Source organism: Babylonia areolata, chromosome 9 (genome assembly GCF_041734735.1).
Source record: "Babylonia areolata isolate BAREFJ2019XMU chromosome 9, ASM4173473v1, whole genome shotgun sequence".
NCBI lineage: Eukaryota > Metazoa > Mollusca > Gastropoda > Neogastropoda > Buccinidae > Babylonia > Babylonia areolata.
This window is the reverse complement of record NC_134884.1, coordinates 23160256-23173554: the sequence shown is the minus strand read 5'-3', so window position 1 is coordinate 23173554 and position 13299 is coordinate 23160256. Positions and strand designations below refer to the sequence as shown.

Sequence of the window (13299 nt, the reverse complement as noted above, 5' to 3'; positions counted from 1 at the left end):
AAGCAAAGGACGGGAGAGGTTCTAAATTACCTGTAACGATTCCAACTGGGCCCTGGGATAAAAATCCATCTAGAGGGTGTCAACCCCCTCCAACACCCCCCCCTCCAACACCCCCTCCCCCCCCGCCCCCCCGAGACCCCCAAACCCACCCTCCTCCCTGTGGTAATTCCAGCTTTGTCGAACTAAGAATGATTACAACCAAAAAAAAAAAAGAAAGTTAGTAGCTGTTCGACAACCGAATAAGAGTGACTGAAAAAAAAAAAAATTTTTTTTTTAATGCTTTATCCAACTCACTGTTTGGTGTTGGGAGCTCTTGTTCCGACACGGGAATTTCTGAAAGAGGAATATATCAAATCACATCGTCAGTCATAACACCAACCAGTGAAGCCAAAATCTATAAAACACACACACACATCAACAGCTAACAGTTCACCTGACAACTGTGCATAATACTGCGTGCGTGCGTGCGTGCGTGCGTGCGTGTGTGTGTGTGTGTGTGTGTGTGTGTGTGTGTGTGTGTGTGTGTGAGAGAGAGAGAGAGAGAGAGAGAGAGAGAGAGAGAGAGAGAGAGAGATCGAGTTTGGTATTTTACGAATAAAAAAACATCTAAAATGTAATTCACACACACGCACGCGCGCACCCACGCACGTACACACACACACACACACACACACACACACACACACAGACAGACCTCCACCACCACCACCCCCACACGCACCTTCCCCCCCCCACCCCCCCCCCCACCCACACACACACACACCCCTCACCCCACACCCCCACACACTCACCGTTGTTGAGCCTGGAGACCAGCAGGGGCACCATGTTGGTGAGGGAGGAGAAAGTGTCTGCCTGCAGCACGTATCTGGAACTGGGGTCACTGGCCACCTGACACACACAGCATACACCAAAGGACCCGTCAGACACACATCCCAAACCATGAGGAGGAATTTTTTGTTTAATGTCCCGTCACACATATCGGTGATTGAAGACATTTTGTTAAAGTATTTAAGAATACATCTGAGTATTATCGGTTAGAAGGGGTGGGAGATGTGGATGAATGGAGGGTTGGGGGAAACTGGCCTCTAGATACAGTTACAGGAAATTACTAAAAGGACTTCGTAAAAGAGAAGTCGTTAAACTGACAAACGAAACAACTGATAATGCCCAAACCATGATACGGACGGTTCATTCAGTTCAGGCCCTGGCGGCCTCCAATGAAAGGGATGTGTTTCAAGTAGTCCATAACATACGTAACGCTACACCACACACCCTTTGGTTAAAAAAAAAAAAAGAAAAGAAAAAAAAAGAAGAAAAGTGGGGCTGGAGAGTGTTGGGGGTTGGGGGTGGGGGGTAGATACCTGACCTTGCATAAACCCAACGCGCTTGTAAGGCCTTGGTTACACTAAGTTTGTACAAAAAACAACAACACAAAACAAAACAAAACAAAACAAAACAAAAATAGTAGAAAATGAAACAAAGTACTTGAACGAAATGAACAAATAGGTCAACAGACGTACATCAGAATACAACAAAAGCGAAAGATACAGAGAACGGTGAATGCTGACTCTGAACAACAGGTGACACAGCACCCACCCATCCAGTTATTCGTTCATTCGTCCAGCACAATCATCCTACAGACCCCTGACCTCACCAGTCCCCTCCTAGCTGCCCAACAAACACCCAGTCAGTACCTTAGCCAGCTGCCCAACAAACACCCAGTCAGTACCTTAGCCAGCTGCCCAACAAACACCCAGTCAGTACCTTAGCCAGCTGCCCAACAAACAAACACCCAGTCAGTACCTTAGCTAACAAACACCCAGTCAGTACCTTAGCCAGCTGCCCAACAAACAAACACCCAGTCAGTACCTTAGCCAACAAACACCCAGTCAGTACCTTAGCCAGCTGCTCCAGCTCCGCCCCTGGCCCCACGCCGATGTTGAAGATGGTGATGCCCTCGTTGTGAGCGTGCTGGGCCTCCTGCAGCAAGAGTGCAGGGTCCGCCGATGGGCCGTCCGTGATGTGCACGATGATGTGCGGCACCCCGTCCCGCATCCCGTGGGCGCTGCTGAAGCTCGTCTGGACATTGTAGACAATGAGATTGAAACGGAGGTTTATCTTCACTGTGATTTTCAAAGTTTTACAACCTATTGTTCAGGACCAACGCCAATGCCTCGACCACACCACCCTTCAAGGAAAAGACAGCAGCCACGAACAATTTGCCCTGAAGGGCAGAACCTTAACCATCCCCCAACTACTGACCAAACAACCTTAACCACCCCCCATCCACTAACCAAACAACCTTAACCACCCCCCAACTACTGACCAAACAACCTTAACCACCCCCCATCCACTAACCAAACAACCTTAACCACCCCGAACCTCCATTCAAAGAACCTTAACCATCCTCCAACCACTAACAAAACATCCTTAACTCTCTCCATACGAACGGCGAAAGAGACGACGTTAGCAGCGTTTCACCCCAGTTACCATCATCAAAATATTGCAAGCGGAGGGCTCTTATACTGAAGAGGTGAATGTTGACAAAGAATACCACAATTCTGACGACGGAAGCTAAAGGTTGGGTCATTCAGACACCCACTGGACATCCGAGGGTTCTGTGTAGAGGAGAAGAGAGGACTGGCCGTACTGAGTGAGTTAAACACCACCACCCACCACTAACCAAGCAACCTAAATCACTACCCCAACCACTAATAAAACAAGCCTCAGCCTCACCCTGGTGGCAAAACGGATGCCCTCCGCGGCGTCAGCGGTGCCCCCGGTGAAGTTCATGTTGTCCACCAGCTCCAGCAGCTGAGAGCGGTTGGCCGCCTGGTCCAGAAAGAACTCGTTGGCCGCGCCGTTCCCGTACGCCACTGCGCCAACCTGCGTCATTCGGTCAGCGTGCGTCACTAGGAGTCATGATCATGTGAAAAGATGAACTGACAGGATCGTCAGGCTATGGCTTGTCTCGGTTATCATTGTGCAGGACGTTTTATTTTGTGACGAGATGCAGAGCACTGTCTAAAAAATATGATAAATATGTGTTTAAAACAACAACAACAACAAAAAACATATACATGTGCATAAAATGTTATAGATAGATAGATAGATGCAGAGCACTTTCTAAACATATGATAGATATGTGCAACATACAACAACATACATGTGTATAAAATATCATGTATGTATGAATGTAGGTAGGTAGATAGATAGACAGACAGATTCGTGCCCAACGTTTGAGTGGCAAGCTAACCTTTTCATGGAGTAGATAAGTTGTTTAATTACTAAACACTGTAATGAGCTCAATGTTTTCCTTTCTTCATTTACCGTAAGGAGCTCTATTATTTACCTAATACTGTAAGGACATCTATCACAATAAAGACTGCAAGAAGCTATAGCACCAATATCCAACATGTTCTACTGCAAGAAGCTATAGCACCAATATCCAACATGTTCTACTGCAAGAAGCTATAGCACCAATATCTAACATGTTCTACTGCAAGAAGCTAGAGCACCAATATCCAACATGTTCTACTGCAAGGAGCTATAGCACCAATATCCAACATGTTCTACTGCAAGGAGCTATAGCACTAATTACTTGCAAGTTGGACTACAAGAAACAAAAGCATCAGTTACCTGCATGTTGTACTGCAAGAAGCTATAGGACCAATTACATACAGGCTGTACTGTTAAAAGCTATAGCACCAAATACCTGCATGTTGTACTGCAAGAAGCTATAGCACCAATTACATACGGGCTGTACTGTAAAACGCTATAATAATAATAATAATAATAATGGTACTTATATAGCGCTGAATCTTGTGCATAGACAAATCTAAGCGCTTTCGCACCAGTCATTCTCACGCACGCATAACTGTAAAACTGGAGAAACTAAAGACAAGGAAGAGGCAGGGAAGGGAGGCTATTTTGGGAAGAGGTGGTACCAAATACCTGTATGTTGGACTGTAAGAAACTATAGCACCAAATACCTGCATGCTGTACTGCAAGAAGCTATAGGACCAATTACATACAGGCTGTACTGTTAAAAGCTATAGCACCAAATACCTGCATGCTGTACTGCAAGAAGCTATAGCACCAATTACATGCAGGCTGTACTGTTAAAAGCTATAGCACCAAATACCTGCGTGTTGTCCTGCAAGAAGCTATAGGACCAATTACATACAGGCTGTACTGTTAAAAGCTATAGCACCAAATACCTGCGTGTTGTCCTGCAAGAAGCTATAGGACCAATTACATACAGGCTGTACTGTTAAAAGCTATAGCACCAATTACCTGCATGTTGGACTGCAAGAAGCTCTAGCACCAATTACCTGCATGTTGGACTGCAAGAAGCTCTAGCACCAATTACCTGCATGTTGGACTGCAAGAAGCTCTAGCACCAATTACCTGCATGTTGGACTGCAAGAAGCTCTAGCACCAATTACCTGCCACCAATTACCTGCATGTTGGACTGCAAGAAGCTCTAGCACCAATTACCTGCATGTTGGACGGTCCGATGTTCAGCTGCTGGACAAGGGAACGAAGCATGTTCTTAGTTGCTGCCCACTCGTCCGGACCCACTGTGTCAGAGCCATCCAAGACGAACACTATGTCTGCCTTGGTGTCCCACACTGTCACAACATCACAGCAGCGGTCCCTTCATTTCAACATTACTTTACCAAGGCATGGACAAAGGATGAGGATGACCCAGCAACCCTTATATGGATGTCCGAATCACGCATGGTACAAGTAAAACGTGTAGAATGTTCTGTTACCAGAAATACAACAACCTAGTCTTGGGTTGGAGAAGTTTTACCGGTGTCTTTTTTTTATCAGGATAATCATATCCTCATGACAGATCACTAGCTTAGAGCTGGGCAGTCTTCAGAAACGTCTATTCTACTCAATTATTCATTATTCTGCACATATTTTGCAGGCAGTAACTGATTTCTTCTAATTATACATGAAACCAGAAACGAAACAAAACCCTTAAGACTGAAACGAGAAAACCCCATGACTGTTGTAACAGAGCCAAATCAATACCCGAACGAAACAGAATGAATCATTGTGATATTTTAAGGGTACAACAGTCTCACGTTTAAGTAACAATTTATAAACAATTCTAACATTGATTTCCAGCATTGTAACCATTCGCGTATCTTCAGCAAGACAGAACAGCCCACCGTATCAGCCCCAACGCAGTGTTCGACGATTTTTTTTTTACCACAGACAGATTCATTCATTCGATTCGTCCTTTCTTTCTTCACAGCCGTGTTACATGGTTTGTCACAGATTCTGAAGGGAGATATTTTGCTGTGAACATGACTACAGTTCAACGTCGAAATAGTTGAATACATTTTTTGACAAAACCCGCGTCCAGTTTGTTCCAAAAGTTCCACAGATATTTTTCTTAACAGCTGTGTTGTGATTCGTAAGCATGATTTCATGAAAAGTATTTTTAAAAATGGTATAGATGAATAATAGATAAATGAACAAAAAAATACAAACGCTTACACACACACACACACACACACACACACACACACACACACACACACACACACACACACACACACACACACACACACACACACACACACACACACACACACACAGAGTCATGCAATGCCTAAACACAGACAGTACGCTCCCACAAACCTATGCATATTCATGAACATATACAAATCTCTAATTGATAAAAGCAGATCGATGGATATATACCCGGATAGATAGCCAGTTAGACAGACAGACAGTTAATAAGACAGAGGTAGAGGTAGAATGAGACTGAGACTGAGACTGGGATAATTTATTCATTCAAGGCAATAGCCCCACATGAACACGGGGCAATAACAAAAATTGTAAATGTCATCATAACTGTTAGTGTTTATGCAATTGATTTCACAGCTTAATAAGGAAACAAACTAAGACAATACTGTGTCTCTGAGCTTAAAAGCTCTATACAGATACCATGCAAAGTTTCGAATAGTATTATCATCAGTTAGAGGTAGAATGAGAGAGGTAGAGGCAATACTAGAGGTAGAATGAGAGAGTGAGAGAAGGATAGAGAAATAGCATAATTTTTCGTAAAGTATGAATTTACAGATCAAGATTAATAAAATCGGAAACACAGACAAAACAACAACAACAACGACGACGACGACAACAACACTAGTGAACGATGAGCTATCCTTCAACAAGGAGAAAACCTTCAACTGTGATAAGAAACTCTAGGGAGAGCTGGACAGTACAAGGTCTTCAGAGAAGACTGAAAGTGAGCATGCAAACGAGACACTTAAAGGGAGGACAACAGGTTACTTGACATCAGGAGACAGTCAACAATGGAATTCATTTCACACATGCACACGAGGGAAACTATAATGCAGGAATAGTATACATATAAACGACACTCCCAACAGATGGATAGTAACATGCACCATGCACTCTTGTCATCCAAACATGGACAGGAAATTCACGCGAGAAACATGCACAATGAGAGAGAGAAAAATACACATTTTCCACGTGCCTGAATACAAAATTAACAACACTCCCAACTTCTGGATGGTATCATACAACTCTTGGTATCCATCCAACGGTGGATAAGAAATTCACACTAGAAACATGCACAGAGGAAGAGAGAGGGATAGAGAAAGAAGAAAAAGAAGAAAAAAGAAATCGTAGTAGAGGATGATACTTGTGATGCCTCAATACAAATCTAATGACACTCCCAGCTTATGAATAACAGCATGCAAATCTAGTCATCTAACCAACAGAGGATAAGAAATTCATACCAAAAACATGCACATAAAGAGAGAGAGGGAGAAAAAAAAAATCACAACAGAGGAAGATACATGCGATGCCTCAATACGAAAATAACGACACTCCAAACTTATGGATTAGTAACATGCAATCTTGTAATCCAACAGTGGACAAGAATTTCACACCAGAAACACGCACAGAATAACAGGGAAAGAAAGGGGGAAAGAATGATTCATGTTTGAACATTCAGTTGACGAAAAGGAAGAAAACCCAGTCTCATGAGGACAAAAATCCTGACACGCAAAATGCATAGGACGAGGAGATGGGTATTCAGATCTTTCGTGACAGTTATTTCTTTTATCCACATGCACGTTACAGTATTGTTATGTTCGTCAATCTGTCCAGTACTGTCAGTTCATACTTACGATTGCCATTTGTTGTTGTCTGCCTTTTGTCTGGAATTGGAATTCAAAGTAATCATAGTACACAATTATGTTCACAGTCAGAGTTCACAGTCAAAAGCATTCTGACAGGTATGACAGGTATAGAGCACTTGCTAAAGTCTTTTTTATAACCTTACAAACTCACACACACACACACACACACACACACACACACACACACACACACACACACACACACACACACACACACACAGAGAGAGAGAAGCAGACAGACAGACAGAGAAGGAGTGACACAGAAAGCAGAGTATTCGAGCAAACGTTTATAAACGAGTAATTTAGAACCATGGTCAATTATTTGTTTTCTCATCTCTGATATAGGCAGCGAAATTGGACCAATGTCTTGCAACGTCGCGCTCAACGCACAATAAAAACAGTCAGGAGATATTAGGGGGCAGAACTGAAATTACTCTCCCCCCCCCCCCCCACCCCCACCCCAACTAATAAGCAGATCTGCACATCTGGTGACGTGGGAGATCGGAAAAGAAATGTCCCATCTTTATCCCACCAGGCGCCGTGAACGGGATTCGAACCTTGGACCCTTTCTCCCCCCCCCCCGCCCCTCCTCCCCCCGCACCCCCTCCCTCCCTCGCCCCCCAGAGTCCCCCCCCACCCCCCCGCCCCCGAAGTTTTAAAGTCCAACGTTTTATTAATTAATTAATCACTCGGTTGTTGTGCCCTGTCGGCCACTTAAAATCAAAGGCGGATACCGTGTATTCATGTCATCATTGAATAACTGAACCCGAATGCATGAAACTCACACGTAAGCAAAACCAACAGATCTGGTCCCACTTCCACCCCCCACCTTCCCTACGCTGGCCTTTCACCCCCCCCCCCCCACCCCCCATGCATCACCGGACCACCCCAAGGTAAAAGGTAAGGGTAAGAGGGGGGGTAGGGGGGGGGCAATGGACAGAGAGAAAGAGATATAGACAGACGTGAACGGACAGCTGTGGACGTCACGATTCTGGCCTGACCAACACGGTCATCTGCTGGTAAAGAAAAAAAAAAGGAGCTGACCTGCGATAATCAATTGGGGACACATGGCAGACGTTTTGTCCTTGTGTTGTGTGTGTGTGTGTGTGGGGGGGGGGGGGGGTGAGGGGGGCGGTGGTGGTGGTGGTGGTGGTGAAGGGGTAGTAGAGAGGTACGCGTCTGTGTGTGTGTGTGTGTGTGTGTGTGTGTGTGTGCCTCAGTTTGTGTGTGTGTGTGTGTGTGTGTGTGTGCCTAAGTGTGTGTGTGTGTCTGTGTCTGTGTGCCTCAGTTTGTGTGTGTGTGTGTGTGTGTGTGTGTGTGTGTGTGTGTGTGTTCCTAAGTGTGTGTGTGTGCGTGTGTGTGTGTGTGTGCGTGTGTGTGTGTGTGTGTCTGTGTGCCTCAGTTGTGTGTGTGTGTCTGTGTGTGTGTGTGTGTGTGTGTGTGTGTGTTCCTAAGTGTGTGTGTGTGTGTGGGGGGGGGGGGGGTCTGGGTCCGGGTCTGGGTCTGTCTGTCAGTCAGTCTGTCAGTATCTGAGTGTCTGTCTGTCTGTCTGAAATTAAGTTTTCGGCACAGGAAATCGGGTGTACCCAGACGTACCACGTTTGACGTACTCGAGGAATTTGGATTCGCGTGTGTTATTTAACAGTTTCTCTCTTCTTAGTACTCTTTGGGGGAAATTAGTAAGACTTGCTCTTCTATTCGGTTTTCCATGTATGTCGAAGATGACTGGTTGATTTTGTTATTGTTTTATTTCAGGGAAGGAGGAGGGGGAGGCGGTTCTGGAAAAAAACAGTATTTCCTGTTTTGTCGATACCATGGTAATCATCTCACAGAGCACCTTCACAAAGAATAGACTTTTCAGTACAGGTGAAATTCATTTTACAACCAGGCGTGACTGGGAATAATTATACATGCGTGTTTGCAGTTTCTTGTTTCATAAAGAACATATTTTTTTTATGTGGAAACATTGAGTGTCGGCATGATTTGTATCACCAGCTGATCCACAAAGTCGTTCAACGTATTCATAAAACTGGGTTGTTTTTTATTCAGCAACAAAGGCAAGAAAATATAAAAAGAAATTAAAGAAAGCGAAGAGTTCTGGTTACCGGTGCTTGTTTGCTAAATTCAAAATTAAAAAAGGAGGCATTGTGCAATCTGAGAGCGAATGAAAATAGGAATATTTTCAAATTGTAAATCAATCTACCTTGATAATGGTGAAATATGTTTTTCAAATAGGTACTGATACAGTTTGAACGATAAAAATCGACGTAAAAACAACAAATACAATGATGAATAAAATTTGGTATGATGATCTTAATCTTTACTAACTTGAAAAAAAAAGAAAACGTGAAGAACAATGAAAACAGTAATCATCATCATCATTGTCATTATCAGAAAAAGAGCAAAAATAACAACAATCGAATTGATGATGATGATAACAACAACAGCAATAATAATAATAATAATGATAATAATAATGATGATAACAACAACAACAGCAGCAGCAATAATAATAATAATAATATCAACAGCTGCAAAACAATGATAATGATAACTGCTTTACAATGAACATACTTTACTAATGCCTATATGATTTTTAAACTTTTATTTCAATGGGGAATTAATCAAAGAAAAAGACAAACTACACACAAAGTACCAAGCAACAACAACAAACCAAGAAACAACTGTAAAACATGCAAGTCATCAAAAGAAGCGTGCATTAGGCCAGATCCACTGTCTGCAATCCAAAGTGCAACATTATCGGGGCTTCAGCTCTAAAGCGCTATTTTTTCAGTTATTTACCCAAACAGCACATTTGCACAATACGATAGTTCTGATGTGCACCCTGAGACAGCTCAACAGCGCCGAATACCTATGTTCCCAAAGCTGGTCTTAGCGGGGATAATGGGAACAATGGTTTTACCGCGTACCTCACAATGTGTACATTGTATTCTCTGTATATATGATATACAGTAAAATAATTCTTACAACTGCATGCTGTTTTACCAGATTTTCTAACATAACACTTTCATGACATGGAGTGTTGTCGGACAGATGTTCTGCCAGTTGGTACTTGTAATTTGCATATGCGAATGTTGGTACTTGTGATTCGCTGCCCCCGTTATTTGCAATCGCCGTTACAGACAGGAGTGCATGAACTCTTTCATGAGTTCAACGCTCTTTCGAAACGTTAATGTAGCATTTCGATTAATATTCTTAATCAATAAGGTCATTCACCCGAATTGTGTTTCTTTTCTCAAGCAAACTGCTTCGACGATAAACTTTGCAAGTGGTTTGATAATAGTTGTTTTTGCTGATGGAATTATATTAACTGACTTAGCTTTTCGAATCAAAGGCTCTATTGATGGAGAGAAAAAAGGCTTCATTTTAGACATAAAGTATTATATTCTATGCAGTCAAACAAAATCTGATTTCCATCCTCCAGACCGCATATGCATTAAGGACACGTAGCTCTGAGAGAGAACACTGAACACTGGAATGTTTTAATGAATAGGCCATTGGCCCATGTCAATAGGGGTGGTTATAAGTCCATGCAGAGGTACAACACAAACATTTTACTATTGGCAACGTACCTTCAAAGCCTTGTCAAGAAACACAGCCAAGCGCATGACCAATAATTTGATTTCACACGCAAAAAGCAATGTCAGATTAAACAAAGATGGAGTATTGTAGTACTTAGCGGGGACATACTGTTGTCTCAGATCAGCATATTGAGGGCATTGTAACACGAAGTGAACTTCTGTTTCTTTTTTAGAAACACAGAAAGAACAGGAAAGCTCATCATCTGTTACATTACGTTTAAACGAAGCTCTGAGAGACAGAGAGAGAGAGAGAGAGAGAGAGATTTTACAACGGAGTCTTTTTTTCCGGAATTATGCGTAAAAGAATATCCAGTGACAATGATATCAACAATCAGTTTTATTTTTTGGGACGCCATGTTTCCTGGACAGGTGTTTTACTAACGTGCCATCGCTCGCTGATTATTAATAGATTACAGCTGTTGTTTTTCTTTCAGTCCAGAGAATTATGTATTTCAGTTGTAAAAGGTAGTGCATATTAGGTTCTGCAAGAGATTGTTTCATGTGTGTGTGTGTGTGTGTGTGTGTGTGTGTGTGTGTGTGTGTGTGTGTGTGTGTGCGTGTGTACGCGCACACATGTGTGTGTATGTGTTTGTCTGACAGCCATGAAACATAATCCTTTTATGTCTGAAAGTCCACAGCTGTTATTTTGCTGTTGGTGGTGGTGGTGGTGGTGGTGGTGGTTGTGGTGGTTGTGGTTGGTTATCATTTTCAATAGTGAGGGTTCGTGAAAATGTTTCGAAGTGCCAGTAATTAATTTAGGTACCAGTCCACTCGCCTGTAACTGTTAATGAAACAACAGCTACAGTAACATCATCATCAACACCAACATTGCCGATAACATCAGCAGCATAACAACCACAACAACAAAACCACCCTCACCACCACCACAGCAACAACAACCACGACAACAAGTCATAAGGTCTCTTGATCGTTATGTTATATCCTGCATATATCTTCTTCTTCTCCTTCGTTCGTGAGCTGCAACTCCCACGTTCACACGTGTGTACACGAGTGGGTTTTTACGTGTATGACCGTTTTTACCCCGCCATGTAGGCAGCCATACTCCATTTTCGGGGGTCCTGCATATATATACATGTTCCTGGCGCTTTCGGCCGTATGGCTAGACAAGTGTCTTGCTCACCGCACTGACTGGCATCTGTGTGAACCACATGGTCTGTGGCTAAGCGTCCTATCTGTCCTCATCATTTCTATGCTTTAGTATGTCCGCCTGCCTGCTGGTCTGTCTGTCTGTCTGTGTCTGTCTATCTGTTATCCTGTCAATGCGTCTTGTAGCGGACTGAACATAGTCTCGATCATTTCTATGCTTTAGTGCGTCTTCCTGTCTGTCTGTCTGTTTGTCTGCCGCGCCTGTCTGTCTATCTGTTATCCTGTCAATGCATCTGGTAGCGGACTCAACACAGCCACCATTAGTATTCCATGCATCATTAGTATCTGTCCGCTCGTCACGGGACACAAAGGGGAAACGGAACGCACGAACACCGAACAGGGATGCTTACTGTTTCCTTGAACTGCCCCCGACAGGCACACCAGCGCCACAACCACAGCCAGACAGGGCGGCCAGACCATGGCTGCTGTTTCCTCGGACACCGACGCGGCACCACTGAACGACCAGACTTTGTGTTGGGAGCACAGCGCTGCAGGAAAAGATGACAAATGGACGCTACACTCTCCCGGGTGGTCACATCAACTAACAGTTCTATGGTCAGCCCTGTTCGTGTGTGCATTTATATATATACACACACGCACACACACACAGGTAACTGGTTTCTTAACCTGTCACGTGACGTGTTGGCTGGAAGCGAGATAAACCTGGTCGTTCTAGACTGTTGAGCGGAGCTTTTTTTTTTTTTTTTTTTTTTTTTTTTTTTTTTTTTGTCCCGGGTGACCTTTTTGACGTGTGGTGTGATTGGACGCTGCCCAGTGCTCTTAGGTAAGGGAGTCCGTCGAGTGACAGCTATGTAAGCCCACTACCAGGTGCATGGACAGGATGTGTTATGGATAGATAGACACACAGACAGACAGGCAAGAAGGCAGGCAGGCAGGCAGGCAGGCAGACATGCTTTTGGAAATGATGATGGATATGTAAGTCATGCTGGGTGGGCAGATAGGTCGCCCAGGAGACAGTCACCGTGGCCCAGCCAGAGACAACCGGTTCACTGATGCCAGGCAGTGCGATGAAAGCCTGAAGTAAAGTGCATGGACATGTAACACTAGATGTGACAGAACGATTAAGGGACCTTAGGTGATTTTGTCGTTGCTTTTGCTGCTGCTGCTGCTGCTGCTGTTGATGTTACACCGCTGCTGTTGGTGCTGCTGTTGATGTTGTTACACTGTTGCTGCTGCTGCTGCTGTTGATGTTGTTACACTGTTGCTGCTGCTGTTGCTGTTGATGTTGTTACACTGTTGCTGCTGCTTTTGCTGCTGTTGATGTTGTTACACTGTTGCTGTTGCTACTGCTGCTGTTGATGTTGTTACACTGT

At 43.7% G+C, this 13299-nt stretch overlaps 1 protein-coding gene across 1 annotated transcript in view; it reads right to left on the bottom strand.

Annotated features, from left to right (window-relative positions):
- The window catches only part of LOC143285594 (uncharacterized), a 112183-nt gene extending 99798 nt beyond the window's left edge, over positions 1 to 12385 (bottom strand). Inside the window, exons 1-5 of the mRNA XM_076592988.1 lie at positions 12316 to 12385; positions 4501 to 4634; positions 2737 to 2886; positions 1897 to 2079; positions 792 to 888 (exon numbers count right to left, since the gene is read on the bottom strand). Coding sequence (XP_076449103.1) covers positions 792 to 888; positions 1897 to 2079; positions 2737 to 2886; positions 4501 to 4634; positions 12316 to 12385 — 634 coding nt within the window. The remainder of the gene's footprint in view (positions 1 to 791; positions 889 to 1896; positions 2080 to 2736; positions 2887 to 4500; positions 4635 to 12315) is intronic.
- Between the last annotated feature and the right edge of the window lie 914 nt (positions 12386 to 13299).